General features: G+C 39.9%; 1 protein-coding gene across 13 annotated transcripts in view; it reads left to right on the top strand.

The window, feature by feature from the left end:
* The window catches only part of sox6 (SRY-box transcription factor 6), a 624,359-nt gene that overhangs the window by 547,354 nt on the left and 53,830 nt on the right, over positions 1–23,175 (top strand). For all 13 annotated transcript variants that reach the window (XM_048545909.1, XM_059652056.1, XM_059652052.1 and 10 more), the window contains 3 exons: positions 1,075–1,224; positions 16,164–16,344; positions 22,248–22,429. In XM_048545909.1, the coding sequence (XP_048401866.1) occupies positions 1,075–1,224; positions 16,164–16,344; positions 22,248–22,429 (513 nt within the window). The remainder of the gene's footprint in view (positions 1–1,074; positions 1,225–16,163; positions 16,345–22,247; positions 22,430–23,175) is intronic.

Genomic DNA, 23,175 nt, shown 5'->3' with positions numbered 1-23,175 from the left:
TGTGAACCCTAATAAAGATCTGTTCAACCCTAATAAAGGTCTGTTCTCTGCTGTCAATTCTAAGTGATGTAACACAAATGGAAACATCATTCTCAACATGTGAAAGACAAAGCCATCAACTCAAAAGAAGGCATCGCTATCATTGTAGGAACATTTTTGTCATTAGTGTTTCCATAGCAGTAGAAATAATATACCAGGACATTAACAAGTGCAGAAACCTGAAACCCCTGAGATTCCCTCAGTATTCAGATAACGCCCTGTGCTACCTCTACCTAACTTGGCAGGCTGTGTTTCATTTAGGAATATGGCTTGTATCTACGCATGTGGTTCACATTCAGGAAGATATCTTAGATGGTGCACAAAAAATGACAAAAGAGATACAGTGGAACCTTGAGTGTCGGAGCGAAAGGAAAAATCGTAAGCCTTAGGATAAGAAACATACAGGATTTTTGAAGAGGACAATTTTGAGAGTTTTTTTTCAAACAAAGACAGCACAACACGAAGAGAGAGGTAAAGAATTCCAGAGGGCAGCAGCAAAGAGGTTGGTCATGTGTAATCAGCATTGCTAGAGTAGGGGAATATTTGTTATTGCAAAGAAAAAGCACAGTCTATTCATGAGCACTGCCATCTCTCACCTTGAAAACAGAAAATCATTAATGGAAGTAAAGCAACAAATTCATGGTAGTTGAGATAAGGGATGTGAGGCAAACCTTGGAATACAAATAATGCTGTCAGCATGCAAACTATGAGCTTGTCATGTGTCCCATAGAATAACTATTTCCTTGTAACTTGTCAGCCAACTGAACAAATGAATGCCTTGTAGTTAAGTTTGTTACTTATGAGCTTCCTCATAATGTGTAGGGTTTAAAACTGGATGTAATCTCTCTACAAATGCTACCAATGAGGACAAGTTGTCTCTCAAACTGCCTGGTAGGTATCAATTGATTTAAATAGAAGTGAATTGTGTTTCATTGCGATGTTAACTACATGAATGAATCACTGACACTTCTTTGGTAACTTATAGGTGAATAAAGAATGCTAATACTCATAAGATTTGTTCTTTCCCTGTCTCAGCAACTGTATGCAGCGCAACTTGCCAGTATGCAGGTATCACCGGGTGCTAAGATTCCTTCTACTCAACAGCCAACAAACCCCGCTGGTGCTCTATCACCCACAGCTTTGAAAAATGAAAAGCAGGGGACCAGCCCTGTAGCTCAAGTGAAGGTAAGTTTGCATGTCTATACTTTTACAGAGTGTCTCCCTTACAACTGAAACACTGCTTTCTGAATTGGTGTTAATTCACTGTTAGAAAGTCAATGAACACTAACTAATAGCACAAAGTAACAAATGTCATTTTTTAGTTGCTAAGATGACATTATTTTTTACCTGATCTATCCTGTTACACTGCTCAGTTATTCCCCTTGAGAAAGTGGTCTTATCCTGAGCTCAATGAGTCTAAATGTAAAAGCACTTCCTGGTGATTAGATGCTGCTTTTAAATTAGAGGCTTATTCTCTAGAAAATATTTGAAATGTAATGACAATCCATGCACAGTTGATTGGCAGAAAGCAGGGATATCTGTATTTTACACAGAAACTGTATTAGTTGCACCTGTTGTTAAAGCAGTGGAATACCACAATGCTCATTAGGAATTCTTGGTGACCTTTTCTGCCATGGTGAGTTCATCACTTCTCAGTTGAACCTCTAGATGGAGTGCAGTGCAGTGTTGAAGTAAACAAAAAAGCACAGCAAAAAGCAGCATACAAATGCCTCTTCGTTTTCTACATAACAACAATGATTGTGCTTCAAACTAATTTGTTGATCTGAAGCACTTTGAGATGTCCTGCAGACATATAGGCAAGCTCTTTAATTGTGCAGCAACATTGACAACTGCCACTGAAAGCCCAGGATAATTCCCACCTCAATAATATTTGTCTGATTCATATGAATAGGAAAGGAAATTATTTGAAATAAACTGAAAATGGTTTTGTCCTCTAATATAAAGAATGTCATTTTGAAAAGCTATGTGATTGGTCAACAAGTGTGTGTTGAATTGATAAGAGTGGCTTTATGCTTTTTGCAATGAAATTATAAAAGCTCAGACATTTAATAAATGCTTAAAGAGAATTCAAACACCAGTCTCCAAATGCAAGTACAACACTGAAAATAACTTAAGTAGAAAAGGCCAATGTTACTAAATTGCTCAAAATTGAAGCATTAAAGCAAAATGTCATGGTAAATATTTCTGGTGCAAGTTGAAGGTCCGCAGAGAATCTATCCCCTTACGAGTTACAAAGAGATCGAGAGGCACACCACAATGATATCAGAATAGACATGAATATAAACTGAATAAGACATTTGAGCTTCTAATTGACTACATTTGGGCCTGATGGGTGGTAAAGATCCAACTGAATTTGATACATATCTACTTAATGAAATAAACATATAGAGAAAATTGATTTTGAGTTCAACAATGTAAATATAAACTGAGAGAGCTGGTAAAGTGGCTAAAGATGCAAGGTGAACAAAGTCAGCATGAAAGCATTGTTCCATGATTTCTTGAGCACAGTGCAAAATAAGTAGTATTTAAATAATGCCCCAAAAGTCTTTGGCATATTGAGATTTATGATGCATTTATAATAAAAAGCATTCCACAAAGTGAGCAATTATCTTTGGTAGACTTTTCTTAACATTTTTATATCAAATAATTTTGAAGAATACTAATATCATGTTTGGTCAGAAAATGTGAATGAAAAGGCAAACTTGCGATTTTCAAGTTAACCATAAACATGCATCTCCAGATAATATATTTCATTGATGTGAAGCACTTTGTGATGTCTTGATGGCATACGGATGCAATTAATTAGATGTTGTAATGTTGTTGGTAAATACGATTCTAAATCCAGAAGGTGTTGCAATTCCAACTACAATAATAGATGTGTAATTTGTACGAGTAAGAGTTAGGTAAAATTATTTGAAATATATAGGGAACAAATTCACATTTTAATATCAAAAATGTTCATCAGATATGCTACATGATTAATGCAGAGAACGATTAAGCTCCATTATGAGAAAAAACCTTCATTTTCAACTTTACCCTAATTCTCTATTCAATATTCAACAATGTTGGAATGACTCTAGAGTCAAAGATCAATTTTGTGATCTATCTTGTTAATGTCCTTCTCCGACTCCTTTTATTACACAGTTTCCTAAACATATTTTTTGAGTTTAAATGAGCTAGCATACTTCCACTGTCTTCCCCAGGTAGATTTTTAATATTTCTGAACCTTGCCAGCAAGTGTTCAGTAGCCCACTTGACAATGTTGGCATCGGAGCTAAGTCCAACTCTGCCTACATCCACAAAAATAGAACTTCCAGGAGAAGTCATAATGTTAAACATTGAAACATCGAAACATCATACCCACATTGAGAAAAGTATAAAAGATGGATGTCAATGAAGCAGGCTGCTTTATCCTGAATAAAGTCAGAAGTCACATGACACCAGGTTATGGTTCAGCAGATTTGTTTGAAATCACCAGCTTTAAGAGCATAGCCCCTTCATCAAGTGAAGTGACAGGGAAGCGCTCAGAATTTACAGGCAGAGAGATAAAAAAACATACAAAAAGTGTCGAATAATAAGTCTCTGCAAGTGATCAGAAGTTCAGATAGTGTGAGTGAAATGTAAACAGCTGAATAGCAAATGAAGGGATGACTTAGAATCTGATTAAATGAGGTGGAGAAATAATTACAAAAAAATAAAAATAAGGTGGTACTGAAGCCAAACTATATCACTGGAATAATATGATAGGTATAAGAGTCACATTCCAAGGGTCTAACGGAAGTAATAAATAATCCAAAACTGTGCAAACTAATTAAGGTAAGAGATCATACCAGTTCATCAAGGTGATGATGTCAAAACAGGACAGTAAGGAAGGTTTTACAGATACAGAAGTGTGGTTGGATCATGTGTAGCGTGACATGAACCCAAGATCACGGTAGAGGCTGTCTTCATGAGTACAGAACTTGACTATCAGGGCCTGCTCAGCAATTCTGCATTGCTGTGTATCTCGAAGGCTGCCTTGGAGGATGCGTAACGAAAGACTGAAAGTCCTTAATTGCTGAAGTGTTCACTGACTGGAAGGGAATGTTCATGTCTGGTAATTGTTGTGTGGTGTTCATTCATCTGTTGTCATAATGTCTGCATGGTCTTGCCAAGATACCATATCTTGGGGCACACTTGCCCACAGTGAATGAGATAGACAGCATTGTCTGAGTCACATCAATATCTGCCTTGTAAGTGGTGGGTAGTGTTCCCACGTGTGATGATAGTGCCCATGTTGATGATCTGACATATCTTGCAGAGGTTACCATTGCAGGGTTGTGTGGTGTTGCGGTCAATGTTATCGTAAAGGCTGGGTAGTTTGCAGCAAACGATGGTTTATTTAAGGTTTGGCAGTTGTTCAAAGGCGAGACGTAGAGCCTTTAAACAACCGCCAAACTTTAATCAGACCATGGTTTCCAGCAAACTACGCAGCCTTCATGATAACATCTCCAAGACATGTGAAGTGATTGACATGGACACTACCATCACATGTGGGAACGCCACCCACAACGTCCACAGCAGATACTCAAATGACTTGGCTAATGTTGTTGATCTCATTCGCTGCGGGCCGGGATGCCCAAGGCACGGTATATTGGCAAGACCATGCAGACATTATGACAACAGATGAATGAACACCACGCAACAATCACCAGACATGAACGTTTCCTTCCAGACAGTGAACACTTTCAGCAATTAAGGACATTCAGTCTCTGATCTTTGGGTACGCATCCTCAAAGGCAGCCTTCGAGATACACAGCAATGCAGAATCGCTGAGCAGGCCCTGATAGTCAAGTTCTGTACTCATGAAGACAGCCTCTACCATGATCTTAAGTTCATGTCATGCCACATGTGACCCCACCACACTTCTGTATCTGTAAAACCTTCCTTACTATCCTATTTTGACATCATCACCTTGATAATTTGGTATGATCTCTCTACCTTGGTTTGCACAGTTTTGGATTATTTAATACTTCCATTAGACCCTTGGAATATGACTCTTATACCTATCATGTTATTCCAGTGATATAGTTTGGCTTCAGTACCACCTTATTTTTAATTTTTTTGTAATTATCTCTCCACCTCATTTAATCAGCTTCTAGGTCATCCCTTCACTTGCTATTCAGCTGTTTACATTTCACTCACACTATCTGACACTTATGATCACCTGCAAAGTGTTATTATTTGACACTCTTTACTCTCACAATTTGTATGATTTTGTGATCTCTCTGCCTATAAATTCTGTGCGCTTCTCTGTCACTTCACTTGGTGAAGGGGCTATGCTCCCAATGCTTGTGATTTCAAATAAACCTGTTGGACTTATAACCTGGCATCATGTGACTTCTGATTTTGTCTACCCCTGTCCAACACTGGCACCTCCACATCTCTTGTCCTGGGTAGTGTTGAGTTTCCTGAAAGTCGTTAGAACTGCATTCATCCAGGCAAATGGAAAGTTTTCCATCCCACTCCTAACTTGCCTTGGTGTATAGACAGGCTTTGAGTCATCAGGAGATGAGTTGTTCACTGCAGGATTCCCAGTCTCTGACCTGCTGTTGTAGCCACAGAATTTACATGGCTTGTACGGTTTAGTTTCTGGTCAACTGTACCTCCCAGGATGTTGTTAGTGGGTTATTCAATGATAGTATGACATTGCCTGTCAAGGGGTAATGTTTGATGGTTTTTTTTGGAGATGTCTATTGCCTGGCATTTGTGTGGCAAGAATATTGTCACCAACTGGCAATCGGGGTCATAGACCGAGTCCTACTAGTCCACGCCAACCATGTTCCCAAACTAAACTAGTCCCACTTCCCTGCACTTGACCCATATTCCTCCAAACCTTCCTATTTGTGTACTTCTCAAAATGTCTTTTAAATGTAGTAACTATACTTGCATCCACCACTGCCTCTGGCAGTTCATTTCAGATATGAACCAAAAATAAGGAAATCACACAGTGATGGATGAGTCCCATTTCATCTTATTCAACCAACCAAATCACAAATCAACATCAGATTAGTGGGGTCAGTCCACGAATAGAACTTACTCCACATGGTTAATAGCAAGGTGAGAATTTTAGTCCATGTCAATTGGTCTATGGGAGGAATCCGTACATACGTTCCATCCTGTGTGATGATCTGCTGGTCCAAGATGTAATTATAATTAATTCTACTTTTTTTTTGTGCACCTAAATGTCTGACATGCAGGGAGAAGAGAAATTATCAAGGCAGATGTTTCAGAGAAAATTCAATAAGCAGCATATATTCACATAAGACTATCTGAGATAACCTTCAATTCTGTGTTTTAATTAAACAATAGAAAAGAGTTAGGAGTGCAAAGGTCTGTGTAAGGTTGAAAGGCACAATATGATGACAGTGCTTCTCCAACATGCCATTCAAACTGCTAAGATACGTTCATCTTAGTTAACACAGAACATAGAACATTACAGTTAATCAGGATTAATTATTAATCACCAGAATCTAAACAATTGGAGGCTCATGAGCACCCTGAACCCCTCATACTCATGTTTGACAATTAAGAGGAACAACTTTGCCACTTTCGGCAAGTTATGTATATACTGTACGTAGCTTGCTGGCAATGACAAGAGGCAAAGTTGATATTGATCAATGAGCAGGATAGCATACCCAAAAAACAACTACTTGAAGTTGGCACTAAGGTGACATACACACGTACAGAGACGAATGATTGGAAGAATGTGACCATCATTACAGAAAACAGGAAAAGTTAATAGAAAATTCAAACACTGGTTAAATATGCAAGGTGATGTATAACAGCTGAGAGTAATGGACTGACAGAATGGGGAAAAACATTGGAAAACAAGACAAGTAGTGAATCCACATAAAAGATATGAAAGTCAGTCTGGCACTAGAAAATCACTATACACTGGAGATAGACCCTTTGATTTTTGGAGGCAGAAATCTTTGGGGGCAGTAGCTCAGGGAGATGTCGGACTTAGTAACTGGGCGAGGCAAAACAACAGAACAAGGTCTATGAAACAATCTTGAAGCACAAGTAGAAGTGATTAGATGCCTTGGTGGTGTGGTTGCAAAGTAATTAGAAAATTATTTATTAAGCAAGGCAAAATAATAGGAATTAGATAGTTAAATGGGTTCAGTTTCAATTCAAAAGCACTACATAGGGGAAAGCTAGCGTGTCACATAGATGGATATATGCAAGAAAAATGTCCCCAGATAGAATACAAAGGCTAGAGCCAGACTAGTGGCTATGGATTTTAAAGAAAGAATTGAAGATCAAGCTGTTAAAGTGCACTTCTCCATGACAGGAAAAGTAATCTTAAATGTTCTCAGATCTGTTGGCTGCACATCATAGGAGTATAGGTTGATTTTTGCAGGAGCAGGGGCCCGTGGTATTTCTTTCTGCACCAGCTGCTCAGCAGATTGTGTTCCTGGGACTAATTTTTGTTTTAAGAAAGAAAGAAAGGGGGACCTGCATATAGTTAATTATGTTGCTAAGGTGCACCGAGGTAGGGAATTGATTAAATACATACCTAGAGAACATACAAAGAGTGATGATTTGGAGGTCCTGTGGCCCTGTGGGAGTCTCTCTGCTTTTGAGCAGAAGTTCCAGGTTTGAGTCCCATTTAAGGACTTGATGGACAAGGAAGGTGTATTTATAACCTGGCCAAACTGGTTGAGTATCAACCTGCAATACCCTTAACACAGGCCAGAGGCAGCTTTTAAAAGAAGGAGAGGTTTCTGGTCAGCTATGTGATGGAAAGAATTTTAAAGCCTGCATCATCACTATCCATAGCTCCAGACTGTAACATATATGTAAAACTGTATCACATCATCACCACATGCTGTTTAGAGTTTGAAGGCTTGTCTTTATAGAAATAATAAAGAGAGGCAGGTGGGACTGTGTGATGGTTGGTAGGTAAATAAACATATTATCAAGAAGATGATCAGCATCTTGTTTCTGGCTTTATTATCTAGTTTTGGATCAAAATGTATAAGACCACTATTAACTGATCATACTTTGTTGTCAGCTTGTACCTCAAACTGCAGAGCTGTACTTTCCCTTTTATACTTTTAACTCAACCGAAAAGCCCAGCATTGTGTCCCTTAAGCCGTCATTCTATTTTCCCTGACCTAGGAAAAAGACCCAGTCTACCGCCTGAGGCTTTAGTTCCATTTCCTTCTGAGCCTGGTAAACTTTAAATCAGGGATTATTAAGGGCTTTTCCTGGCAATTCTGCTTCCAGTGTAAACACGTCTTGCAGCCTTATTTCAAATCCTCATGAATTTGGTCTTTTCAATCTGAGCGCAAGTTTCCAACTGCATTTCTTGTGCTGCCTTAGAAGCAAATTAGAAGCAAAGACAACTTAAAGCATTAGTCTATAACAACCTGACCCTATTCTGAAGATGTTCCTGGTACTAGTAGTCAAACCACTGTAAGCATGGAATTTGCAACCATTGCACAGAAATTGAGAGCAAGGGCAGGTGACCCACCTCCCCACCCCCAAGAAAGTTGGCAGTTCCCACAGATCAAGTGAGTCCCACAGCCATAACTTAACCTTGGGTTGGTTAAATTGGTGGCATGTGTGCAGAGTGGGACTTGCACCTCTCAGTAGGCCGAGCACCAGTTGTGCCAGAACTGAGTAGTGTACATTGGCAGGACCACAAACAACTCCAAAGAGAAAGCCAAATACAACTCTAGACCAAGATTAGTAACAGAAATTGGGCTGGGGGTGTTTGGTAACTCTAAGGAGGGAGGCAAGGTGACTAGTGGGGTAGATTTTAAAATCTATGCAGGGAGAAAGGAAGGAAGTATGCTTGCGGTGGATGGGTGGAGGTTTAGGACGGTGGGGTACGAGGCGGGTGATCCTGATGCTAATAGGGTATCCTCTCAAGATAGCACCTCACTCCATTCCTGCACTTAAAAAAATTTAAGATATGCTGCCCATGCAAACCTTATAATGGTGTGAGCAACATAAAATTACGGCCATTTGGGGATTAGTTGAGCTTTTAATAAGCTCACTCCTCCCTACCAAAAACACACCAATTGGGGACATGTAATTTCCAGTCCTCTATCTCCAAATTTGAATGACTGATGCCTCCATTTCAGCTGATCAACCGATCCTCCCTTTAATTGGAACAGCTGTATCATCCTAGGCTGTTCTGCAGGAGAGATCACACGATCGCCTCACTCTACTCTCACGCACATAGTCCCAAACCATAACAATATTACAACACTCATATTTCCGTGAATTCATGCATAATGTAGGATATTTATCATTTGCCTAAACCCATGGAACTAATAGCTGGATCTTTAATATGCGTTGATTGTTCACGTGCCATTCTTCAGTACACACAATGTAGGACATCGTCTTTACTTCACTGGGTGCCCAAGTTCTGTGTTTAAGCATTAGTGTTGAACTTGTACCCACAACCAACTAAACCAGAGGCAATAATTTCACAGTAACTGATTAAATTAGGTACCTACATGGAAAGACAAGCTCAGCTTTGAACGCAGAAATACACAACTGGATATTTAGCTTGTGCTAGTTAGAACACATTTCAGATTTAGTTGAGTGGAGAGTTAGATCTGCAAAGTATATTAGTTCCAAATTACATTTGTCAACATGAGTAAACACTGACATTACAATAATAAAATTACTATGTTTATGTAAATAAAGGCAGTACAGAGAGAGACTAATGAGCCTTCCTTTAGTTAAATCTTTTAGGAATTGGCTAATTAGTTTCTGATTTGAATGTTATAGGAGAGAACCATTTCTGTCCCAGAGGTAAAATGTACCATCCAACCAAATGATCAGATGTTGTATTCAGACTTTGCTATTCTGTATTTTCCAATTAACTGTGCAATGCACCCCAGTTAATACCTCAGCTTTTTGCAACAATCAAAGGAGCAATTTTTATGATCTAGTTACAGATACACAAATACAAACATTTTAAATGAGAGAGTTTAAAAAGAAAATCACATTTCTTGTTTCACCCTCTCCCAATTTCTCATGGGGGATTGAATTTTAACTCTATCAGGGTTTCATTTGTGCGTATTTTCTGATACTTAACCTTAGTGATGCTTCTTCATATATGAACCCAGACATTGACTTTTAACAGACTGTCTGCAATGTATGGCATTATAATAGAGACTGATTCCCATTCTCTGCCATTCATGCCAATGCATTTTCTACCATAGGTTGTTTTACAGTAATCAAAAACAGGAATTCCATTTTATTTTCAACCCCAGCCATAAACGTTAGGAGATATGCTGGCTGAACTGACTCAGCTATACACAAGTCCATGCAAATTTGTATTCTAGGTTATCACTACAGTTGGGAAATTGAGTCACATGAACAGGCATTGCATTTACATCCATTTACAGCATGGAGAAAGAAATGCGATGCAGATCTCCTTGGGCTGTAAAAATCTTTTCTCAAATGGGTTAGGAGCTGCCATAACCCAGTTTTTAAAACAGAAATAAGCCCCAAGCATAAAATTGCAGCAACAGTAATTTACTCCAAGTCAACTGTCTACCTTGGTAAAGGTGTTGGTAGTGTAAATATTTCAGTAGTGGAGCAGTTGGAGCTTTTGTGAGGCCTGAAGATAGGGCATGTTTGAACAAAGAAGCCCAGGTTCACTTTGGCCACGATTATACTTGACCTGAGGGAGCTTAGCTCTGGGAGTAGATTTGAACTTTCACCACTAGGAGGAAAGCTCAGTCAACGGAAAGGAAAATATAGCACAGGATGGATCGCAAGCAGCAGATCTGTTACCACCTGGTTCCCACCTGCAATGGAAGGTAACCATCTATCCTGCAAGACTTCCATATAATAGACAGTATTTGGCACCATACTGAAATTTGTCTGAACATATATAATAAAGAACAGCTTGTTTAGCTCAATGTATATGTCCGTAGTCATATTTTGAAATTTTTCCAGTGGTGACTTTTGTCCATGTATCTATCATAGTCTGCACTAGACAATTTAAAGAAGTGATTAGCTTTAGAATGTATGAGAGAGCGCACAGACAGTTTCTGTAAATAACTGCTTATCATTGCTCTCTGTTATATTGTGGTCACTGCTGTAATGTGAGTAATGAATGGCTTTCTCTAGCAATGTGTGCCATTAAATTTTCCATCTTTTTAAACTACATTCTCTCAACAAGAATGTGGTTTGTATGGATCCTAAGGGATGTGTTTTAATAAGTAGTTACTGCATCCTACAAACTACCAAACCATTGTCTACCACTACAGCATTGGGTTTGGTAACAAATGGCAGAGCAAACAATTCTACATTTCACAAAGCTGTTTAGTTTCTAATGAAGGGATCTCAATTAAAAAACAGGGTTATGAAGCTATGTAACTCTTGCCTGCTTTAATAGATTTAACTGTCCCCTTCTGTTTTGGGATCATCCTACATTTGAATTAGAAACAGAACCTAGCTCAAACATCAGGGCTTTCCTCTAAATATATGTTCCCTGTTTGAAATCAATGCTTAATTACCCATTGCTTCCTCTCTTTCAGCTTTTTCTTAACCTGACGTTAGTGCAAAATAGTTATTTTCCTCAGCTCTTGCAGCAGCAGCATTTGTGAGACTTAAAGAAATCATTCTTGGAGTCCGTGATGGGGGTTTTCCAACATCCATTTGGTGATGCTGGTTTCTCATAAAGAGTTTGACAGCTGATCAGACAGGACTTCTTCCCTCTTTAAACTTTATGAAGTGCCAATAACCAAACTATTTTTACAATATGAAGTAGATGGCTCAATCTTACCTTCTAACTAAGTCCGAGATGTGTTGAGCATTTTGGAGTGGTCATACCCTAGTGAGTTCTACTGTTGTATCTTACCAAACTCACCACATTAATGACCTACCAAGACTCTATGCCATCTCTCAAGACCAAATCTGGTGCTATCTTACCACTCACCATTGCCAGAATAACTCACCACTCAATGAATTCTCTGGCACTCATCGTGCCCGTGCTTTTTCTAAAAGCCAACTGTGCCCCTGGGCAAACACTATCAGACTAGAATGGCCCTATATGGTTCTTGACTTTTCACCCAGACATGGCAGATAGAGAAAAATTGGTGTCTACTCTGCGGGCAGGGAACTGGAGGTTCTGGTGGAAGGGATTTCTTCCTTCTCCAGGGCCAAGCATGGAGGCCACAAAAGCAGGCCACCCCAGCCTGATCCAAGATTGCCACCTCAGTCATCTGGATGAATGCCCAGCTGTGTAGGTTATTGACCTTCTCAACTCTGCAAGCATAAGTACCTCCACATTCCCTCCAATACCTCACTCACTTTCGGTCTATATCTGCAACTCTACTCACTTTCCACCAACTGTCAAGCTCTACCACTCTCACTATTCCCTTTCACATCTTCATCAACTCCCGATATCACTATCCCTGCATGACCTCAGTACTGCATAATCACTCAATCCAGCCACGTCCACACCTGCAACAAAAATAACAGCTGTGCCATGCACATTCATGTCCCTTAATCTTTGCCTTTCTCACCTTCTAGGAGAAAAGCACCAGATAATAGTGTAGGAAGAGTTAAGATAGGTTGTGGGCTGCCTGCCAGTCATCTCCTCACTCCTTATGTAGAGAGTGTCCTGACTCCTGACCACCCAGAGATACAGCCGTGTCCAGTTCATGAGCTGGATGTGTGTCCCTAAGTGCATAGTGTTCTTAGAATGATCATTGTTGGTGCAACATTGAAATGCAGAAGCATCTTCTACATGAATTGGATTTCTGCCATGAAAGTAGTTGGTACATATCACGTACCAAAGTCCCTGTCTGTCTGTGTGTAAAATATACATATGGGCTGCTGCCTATGAATCATGTTATGCCTTGTATCCAACATTGCGGTCGTTTGGACCAAATGACAAGCTGAGTTCACCAGGTACCTGCTCTGGTTTCCACGTCAAGATTTCTTAATATCTGTAGCTTGTTTGGTGAGATTGGTAAGATAGAAAGCTAAATATTAATGAAGTGAGTTGGGCCATAAATAATTTTCAGAGATTGTAGGAACTGCAGATGCTGGAGAATCTGAAATAACAAGGTGTAGAGCTGGATGAACACAGGAGGCGAAGCAGCACCAGAGGAGCAGAAAGGCTGACGTTTTGGGCCTGGACCCTTATTCAGCCTAGACCCTTCTTCATTTTCTGAAGAAGGGTCTAGGCCTGAAATGTCAGCCTTCCTGCTCCTCTGATGCTGCTTGGCCTGCTGTGATCATCCAGCTCTACACCTCGTTATCTCTGGGCCATAAATAAGTTGTTTAACAAATAACAATATCCTTTCATGAGGTAGGGGTGTATTGCTAATTACAAACTTGCACTTTCACTTCTGAAAAGTGTAAAGAATGGCAAAAATGTAAAGAATGTGTTGCTCCCAATGTTAAGATCAGTTTCACTTGACATTTGTCCAATTTTCCATAAATCTCACTATAGTCCATGTTGCTCAGATTCTTATAAGACTCTATTCATTACTTACAAGTGAGATGTATATGTGAATAGTAATGACAATGACCAAGAATATTTACTATCTGTGATAATCATGATGCTTGATTCAACCAATCAGGATAAAACTAATCAGATTAAAGTGATAAGGTTGAAAGCAAAGCTCTCATTATGATTTAAGGAAAACAATTACTTGTTTGTAAATAGAAACTTAGAAGATTGAAGCAGGAGGAAGTGATTTGGCCTTTTGAACCTTCACAATCATGCCTGATCGTCCAACTCAATAGTCTAATCCTGCTTTCTCCCCGTAACCTTTGATCCCATTTGCCCCGAGTGCTATATCTAGTCGCCTCTTGAATACATTCACTGTTTTGGCATCATCTGCTTCCTGTGCTAATAAATTCCACAGGCTCACCACTCTTTGGGTGAAGAAATGTCTCCTCATCTCCATCCTAAATCATCTCCCCTGACTCCTCAGATTGTGACCCCTTGATCTATGCACCTCCCCGCTTTGGGAACATCCTTCCTGCATCTACCCTGCCCTGGCCTGCTAGAATTTTATAAGCCTCTATGAAAACCACACACCCACCACCACCTTATTCATCTGTACTCTAGCAAAAACAATCCCAAACTAGTCAATTTCTCCTCCTATGTCAGACCTACCAACCCTGGAATCATACTGGTAAACTTTCGTTGCGCTCCCTTGAGAGAAAGAGCATCCTTTCTCAGAAAAGGAAACCAAAATTGCACAAAATATTCTAGGTATGTTCTCGTCAAAGCCCTGTACAATTGCAACAACACATCCTTGCTCCTGCGCTCAAAACCTCTTGCAACGAAGGCTAACACACCATTTGCCTTCTTTACTGCCTGCTGCACCTGCACGCTTACCTTCACTGACTGGTCCACAAGGACGCCCAGGTCCTGCTGCGCACTCCCTTCTCCCATTGTATAGCCATTCAGCTAGTAATCTGCCTTCTTGTTTTTACTCCTGAAGTGAATAATTTATCCATTTATCCAAGTTAAACAGCATCTGCCATTGATTTGCCAACTCACCCAACATGTCTGCATCCTCGTCACAGTTCACCCTCCCACCCAACTTGGTATCGTCTGCAAACTTGGAGATGTTACATTTTGTTCCCTCATCTAAATCATTAATATAAATTGTGAACAGCTGGGGTCCCTGCGCCGATCCATATGGCACCCCACTTTACAGACTACCAATTTGAAAAGGACCATTAATTCCTACTCTTTGTGTCCTCTCTGCCAAACAGTTTTCTATCTACCTCAATATATTTCCTCCAGTTCCATGCACTGTAGTCTTGCATGTTAATCTCTCATTGGGACCTTATCAAATGCTTTTTGAAAGTCCAGAAATATTACATCGACGGCTGCCCCTTGTCAGTTCTACTAATTACATCTTCATAGAATTCCAACAGATTTGTCCAGCATGATTTCCACTTCATAAAACTATGCTGACTCTGTCTGATCCTGCCACTGATTTCTAAATGCTCTGCTATAAAATCCAAGATTTGAGAATCTTCCCCACTACTGATGTTAGGCTCACCAGTCTATAATTCCCTGTGTTCTCTCTACCTCCTTTTTTTGCATATTGGAGTGACATTAGCCACCTTCCAACTGCAGGCACTGTTCCAGAGACTATAGAATCCTGGAAGATGACCGCCGATGCATCCAGTATTTCTAGAGCTACTTCCTTAAGTACTCCGTGTTGTAGCATATTGAGCCCTGGGGATTTATCAACCTTCAATCCCAACAATTTTTGCAGCACCATTTCTTTACTAGTACTGACATTCGTCTGTTCTTCCCTCTCAGTAGATCTCCAACAATTCCAGTATCTGATTTGAGTGCTCTTTTGTGAAGAGAGAACCAAAGTATGCATTCATTTCCTCAGCTATTTCTGTGTCACCTATTAAGCATCCCCCGTTTCTGTCTGTATTGTCTTTATTGTCTTTACCAATCACTCTCTTTTCGCATACCTATAGAAACTCTTAGTGTCAGTTTTTATATTCCTTGTAGGCTTACTTTCATACTCATTTTCTCCCCTTCTTAATCAATTCCTTGGCCCTTCTTTGCTGAATTTTAAAATGCTCCCAATCCTCAGATTTATTATTTTTCTTCACCAATGTGTACGCTTTTTCCTTGGAGAGGATACTATCTCTTATTTCCTTTGTAAGCCATGCATTGGCCTTGTTACACATCTTGCTTTTGTGACAGACAGGAATAAACCGTTGTTGCGGTCCCCCCATGTATTCCTTCAAAGTTTGCCATTGCCTATTCACTGTCAATCCTTTAAGTAACTCTCCCCAGTCTATCAAGGCTAACTTACACCTAATATCCACGTACTTTCCTTTTATTAAGGTTCAGCACCCTAGTCTCCAAATCAACAACCTCACTCACCTCCTTGTTGAAAATAAACAGACTAAAAGGGAATGCTCTAGCAATAATAATTTTGGGTGTTCAAGAATGAAAATAGGTTTTGCTCCAAATGCCTCAGTTGTGTACTTTAGCGTTAACAGGATTACAGTAATTGGAGGATTACAACATAGTTATCTAACCTTCAGTGTATTAAATCTGCTTGTTTATGATTTATTCATAGGATGAAGCAGCACAGCCACTCAATCTCTCAGCCAGGCCCAAGACTTCAGAACCTGTCCGATCTCCCACATCGCCCACACAGGGCTTTTTCCATGCAAATAAATCCAGTCCGGTCAACCTGCCCAACAAAAGCAGCATCCCCAGTCCTGTAGGAGGCACACCAGGAAGAGGATCATCTTTAGGTAAGTGTGAAGGCAAAATGTAGAATTCTTTTAGTACTCTCAGCTGTTGATGCTATTTGTAGAGACGTTATAATTAGGTAGTTTTCATGTCTACTACTGAACCTGCTCATTTTGGTTTTGCTAGGTAAGTGATTTTTCTCCAAATAACAGAAATATCACATAGTTCATCAGTTTAAATGTGATAAACTATGCCCAAATGCTTCACAAGAGCATTACAACGCGTAAAATGATACATGAGATTTTAGAGCAGATGACAAAACGTTTGGCCAAGCAGGTGGGTTTTACAGAGTGTCTTAAGTAAGATAATGAAGTTAGAATGATATGGAAAATGATTCTAGAGCTTACAGCCCAAGCAGTCAACTGTGAAAGTGGCCAGTTAAAATTAGGGTTGCTCATGAATCCAGAATTGTAGGAGCACGATTAACTCTGAGAACTCTGTAGGACTGGGGATGACTAGAGAAATAAGGGGCAAGGTCAGTTTAGGTTGAAAACAAGTATGAAAATTCTAAAATCAAGACATTGGTGACATAGTGTAGGTCAGTGAGCATGGTGGTGATGAGTGAAAGGGACATGATGCGAGTTAGGACACCAGCTACAGAGTTTTGCATGACGTCAAGGTTTAGGATAGACTGTTGAAGACCAGCCACGAGTTGATGATGACCAAAGCATGAATGGTGGTTTCCACAGCGGATGAGCAGAGACAGGACAAAGTCAGCCAATGCTACAGAGGTGGAAAATGTTGACTTTTTGATTGCTTCGAATATGTCATTGGAATATTATTATAGGATCAAATATGCCATTAAGTTTGTAAACACACTAGCTTAATCTCATATGCCATGGAGAGTGATGGAGCCAGTAGCTAGGGAATGCAGTTTGGCAACGACTGAGAACAATTGCTTCGGTCGTCCCACTGTTTGGAAGAACTTTTTGTTCATCTGGTTTTGGATGCTGGAGAATCAATCTGATATATTAGTCACAGTGGAGGAATCGAGGGAAGTGCTGATGATGTAGAGCTGTGTGCTTTCAGAGTATGTGTGAAAATTAATGCTGTGGCTTTGGACAATAATGCCAAAGAGCATCATGTAGATGAGAAATTGGAGGGGGCCAGATTTAGTGCTCGGTGGAAAGCAGATGTAAAGGTGCAAGGGTATGAAGAAAGAGATGCTGTTGCAAATGATACACTGACTATGGATATATAGATTAGAGTGGAGATTGTTGATTGCACCCAGAGGAAACCCACACAAACAGGTACAGGTACTTTGTGGAATGATGCTGGAGGGGGATAGTGAAGTCAACAATCTCAAAGGTTCACATTACAAAAACATGGCTGTAAGGGGATCAGGACTGGGAATGAAATATCCAAGGATACGCATCCCATCAAAAAGATGAGTGGTCAATGGCTCAGTAGTTAGCACTGCTGCCTCACAGCACCAGGGACCCAGTTTCAATTCTAGACTTGAGCAACTGTCTATGTGGAGTTTGCACATTCTGTACCTGTTTGTGTGGGTTTCCTCTGGGTGCTCTGATCTCCTCTCTCGATGCAAAAATGTGCAGGTTAGCTGGATTGGCCATGGTAAATTGCCTATATAATGTGCAGGGATGTGCAAGCTGGGTGGATTAGCAATGGGAATTGCAGGGCAACAGGGATTGGATAGGGGTGTGAGTCTGGGTAGCATGCTGTTCAGAGGGTTGGTGTTGATTCAACAGGCCATGTGGCCTGCTTCCACACTGTAGCAATGCTATGACAAGCAGATTGGAAGAGAAGGTGGGTTTGCCTTGTTCATAAGAAATTAAACTAAATTGATAGTAGAAAAGTGATATAGGTTGAAAGGCATATAATCTATGTGGGTAAAGTTGAGAAACCACAAAAGAAAAAAAAGACTCTGGTGGGAATTATGTACAGGTTTCCTCGCAGTAGTCAGGATGTGGTGCAGAGAATAAATCAGGAGGTAGAAAAGGCATGTAAGCAAGGCACTATTACAATAATCATGGGGGACTTCAACATGCAGGTAGACTGGGAAAGTCAGGTTAGTAGCGGATCCCAAGAAAATGAATACCTGGAATGTCCACGAGATGTTTTCTTTTCTAGCAACATCTGGTAGACCCACTAGGGAGCAGGCAAATTTGAATCTGGTGATGTGTAACTTGCTTAAGGAGCCAAAGGTGGAGGAATCCCCAGGGGCAGTGACCACAGTATGATTGAATTCACTGCCATTTGAGAGGGAGAAGTTGAAATAAAATGTATTGGTATTACAATTGACTAAAGGTAACTACAAAGACATGCGGGGTTTCAGATGAGTTTTACAAGAATGTTCCTGGAGATGGAGAGCTTGTCATATGGGGAGCAGTTGAGGATTCTGGTTCTGTACTCGATGGAGTTTAGAAGGGTGAGGGGGTTCGTCTATAAATCATGGAATAGTCAGAAGCCTGAATAAAGTGGAGACGTTGTTTCCACTAGCTGGAAAGATAAGAACCTGAGAGCAGAGGCTCAGAGTGAAGGGGCGACCTTTTAGAACTAAGATCAAGAAGAAATGTTTTCAGCCAGGTGGTGGTAAATCACAATAGATTGTGGAGAACAAGTAATTGAGTGTATTTAAAACAGAGACAGGTTCTTGATAAGGGGGGGCCTAAGGCAATGGGGAGAAGAGGCAGGAGAATGAGGTTAAGAAACAGATCAGCTTGACTGAATGGTGGAGCAGACTCAAAGAGCTGAATGACCTAATTGTGCTCCTGTATCATACGGTCTTATAGGTTGCAGATAAGTAGATACAAATTAGAAAGGACAGTTTATTTATGTCACAGTCACACAAGGTGTCATTTATGACTTTAATAAGTACTGTTTTGGTACAATGGCAGGGTTAAAAAAATGAGAAAAATAGAACTCTGGGAGAGATTAATGCAGATTTGGCAGTTGGTGACACTTGAGGACTTGAGAGGAAATGGAAGTGGAGACTGGGTGGTGGATAGGTTCAAGAATATTGTTTTGTGAGGAGGGGTAATAGCAGCATATTTAAAGAATATAGAGACAGGCATTAAAGCAAGAGAACTGCTTGCATGATCAGTGAGCAAAGAGACCACGATAGAAAGTTCGGTGGTCAGTAATTCAGAGAGTATAGAGTTAAGGAAGCAGGAAGTATTATGGACAAGATGAATTCACGAGGGGATATTGGAGAGAAATTATAGAAATATGTCAATTCAGGGGTTGCATTAATGGAAGCTTGACCAGTTGGGAGTAAAGAGCACAGACAGTTATTTAGGTGTTACCTACTCTCAATGATTTTGGAGGTGAGATAGGGGAGACATGGAGAAAGGTTTAAGGACAGGTTTTGTCATGGAGAAATGAAGACAGGGGTATGATTGCTTTCCAGATTGATTCTGGAACAGTGAGTAAGTTTAGCAGACAAGACAAAAGGTGATTTCTGCAGCTCCACCCAGATCTGGTTATGGATAGCAATGACAGCTATTCATCAAATCCATTAAAATCTGCGACTTTGACTTGAGGTAGTGGAGATGAGGGCTATACTGGGAGAATTTTGCAGGATGAGAGAGTAGTAGTTTGAATAGGGATGTCAATAGCAAAAGTAAATATGAGGGTGCAATTGATCTAATTACCATTAACTGCAGAAATATTGCATGAACTGGAGGGTTAAAGGCTGACTATCTGGACATTGGAAAATGTAGTTGTAATTAAAGTGAGAGATACAGTTTTCCAGGGTGACTATAGAAGATATGTTGAGGTGTGGCAAAGGGACATGGGCCGTGATTTAATGGGATGATCGTAGATGGGCTTATCTGTTATTGAAATGTTGAGACTTACAAGACCATATGAGATGGCAAAGTTAGAGGCTTGTCTGTGAAGATTGGTTCAGAATTTCACAATGAAGGTGACACTTAGACAGAACAAAAATGAATCAACGAGGAGAGAGGATGTTGCATTCAGATTGAGATGGAAAATGACTAGAACCAAAGCCGTTTGCTGCAGATGTTGAGGGACTAAAGCACTGAAGAATTTTCAGTGACAACATTTTTGTTATATTTGGGAGGGTAGTAGAGAATGAAGGTCTTCACTGAGAGGTGGAATGCTTGAAGATGAAGAATGGATGAACAAAATAGGCAGTCTAACACAAATGCAAGTTTTATTGTTGATTTTCACCTGTGTAAATGAAAGATATGCAAAACAAAACCAGCAATGTTTCCAGCTAATACCCTACAGGAGAATGGTGCATTGACCAATGAAAATACATTGCTTTTCTTTCTTGTTCTTGTTTCTTAGCTCCAAAAAATGTGAAAATCTACATTATATGCTTGCTATGCACAAATGTCCTATTTCCGACATGCAAATGTGTTTGGTGAATAAGTATCCAATCCCTAAAGATCAATTGACTTCAGTTTTTACTTCCAATAACTCAGAGACAGAGTTACTGATTTTGAACTAATCTATAAATAGCTCAGCCTTTAATAGTGATCCAGTATTTCTGCTGCCTTACAGCATGTGATTACAGTTTAACTTATATCAGTCAGAGATATAATACAGCACACAGACTACCTTACAACAAGCTCCTCCTCACCTGTGCACCTTGGCAGACCTTTTGCCCAATATGTCTCTGTGTCTTATTATACAGATCATAGTTCTCCAGTAGTGCTATAGACATCATTCACGAGAGGCTGTGGTAGATAGGTAATAAAGACATTTTAACAAAGACAAAATTGAATTGATACATAATGTGTCTTATGTAAGTGGTCATTAATCACATTATTTCTCAGGGTTGTGGCCTTCCACGAAATGTTATGCTTACTTCCAGAATCTTCAAACCTTGAATCCTATTGAGCTTGCAGTCACTGGGGCTTAAGAATCGAGTGAAACTCCCCATTGGATGCAGTGGGTCAAGCAACATCTTGTTTGTCTCATAAACAGAGTAGTTAAGTTCACATTCACAGTGTTGCAAGAAAAAGTTGGCTACGCTTAAATTTTGCTGTTTAATTTCTGGAATGTCCCAAAAGTGGAAGGCAGAGAATTATTTATTTCCATCTCCGACTAAAGGTCTACCTTTGCTGTGTAGTTTCACTGTGTGGGCAAGATCTAATGAGCAAAATCTAAGCTTTTTTTTTGCCCTCATTTGGGATGTAGAGTTCAAAGTAATTTGTAGCATTGATTAACGCAATGGTGCTGAACAGAATTGAAAAGTGCTTAGTGGCTTTGGGTGATGAGCAGCTGAAAGCCCGACTGATGTGACTGAAAACAGGGTCCAGAGGGAAACATTATTCATTACCAAAAAGTCCTATAATTTCTATATGAATCACTACACTTGAGTAATTCATATCTTCAAAAAAAAATTGGCTATTTTAAATTCATTTAAAAAGGTGGCATACATAAAAAATAAGAATAAAAAATATCCGTAGTGGGGAAGGTAGTTTTTAACTGCTTCCTCAGCTTTGCCTGCTCTGAATAGGGTCAGTGATACAGGGTTTAACACAACTAGTAGAGAAGTGTGAACCCATTTGCAAGAGATGATTGTGGCAGTGTGGAGCATATTCTGAGGAATCAATGTTCCAGATAATGTACTGAAAGGAATGGCTTCATTAATAATTAATAGCTTTGGGAGATTCTCGTCTGAATCCAAATTTGCCTATGTTTTAATGAGTTTTTTTTCTAAAACAGAAGTAAAAGCAATCTTGACTTTGGAATAAAATAAATTTCTCATACTGAATATTTTCAATTCGCCAACAGATAGTTAGTAAACACATGTGTTGCAGACTTAAGTCTTTTATTACAGTTGTTGAACTGGACGAAGAGGGTCTCTCTGAGTCAAAGTGATTTTTTTTAGTAATTCACCCATTGTAACCCAAATCAGTGTATTTCTTCTTGGGAAATGTAATAATTTTTATTTATTTCCCTCCCATAGACATTCTCTCCACTCTGAATTCAACAGCCTTCCTGGGTGACCAGGATGCAGTGATGAAGGCTATCCAGGAAGCTCGGAAAATGAGAGAGCAGTTGCAACGAGAGCAGCAGTTACAGCAGCCTGGGCTTGATGGCAAAACATCATCTATGAATAGCCTGGGAATTAACTGCACGGGTAATAAGGTGAGCCTTTGTAGTGGAACTCCACAAAGATGTTCCCAGCAACTCCAAAGAAGTTCAAGAACTTCAAGTGATTTCTAGGGCAGTGATCAATATTCAGCATTTGTCTCAGCCTTCAGCAATTTTATTTGCAAAATATAAGAATTTGAAATATGTTAGTTTCCTCAGCACCAAACTTAGTTAGCACCATCCATCTGTACAATTTGCACCAAAGGCAGACAAAAACTTGATTGCTAATTTATCTCCATTTCTATTCAGGATTGGAATAATCTTTGGTGATTGTATGTCAAAGCTTGAGTATCATAATTAGATTATGAGCGTATCTCAATGAAAGGTTAGTTCCGCTCTCTTGTATAATCAGACCCCAGGGGTTCGCTTTTGAACCTGTAAAATTGATGCTGCTTGTCAGCTATGATAGTGTAACCAATTCTGAGAGGGAATAAAAAATAACAGCCACATTTTACCAGAAGATCTTGCCAACAAGAGCAAAGGACTGATTGGGAATGAGGGCAGCAGAGGGGAGTGTCTGATAATAAGACTGCAGGTCCAAACCTCTCCCTCAATTCACTGAGAAGCTCTCTCACCACAAACTCCTTCCTCCACTCACTCAGTAATTTCTCTCCTTAATCCTCCACCATGATCCTGCCTGGAACCCCTTTGCCCTACCGCCCCCACCCAGCTCAAATCTTCTTGCTCTCCCTATCAGACTCCCTTTGTCCTTATTGCCTACAGCACTCCTCTTCTGTTAG

Source organism: Stegostoma tigrinum, chromosome 17 (assembly GCF_030684315.1).
Source record: "Stegostoma tigrinum isolate sSteTig4 chromosome 17, sSteTig4.hap1, whole genome shotgun sequence".
Lineage (NCBI taxonomy): Eukaryota > Metazoa > Chordata > Chondrichthyes > Orectolobiformes > Stegostomatidae > Stegostoma > Stegostoma tigrinum.
This window is presented reverse-complemented; position numbering and strand designations above follow the sequence as displayed.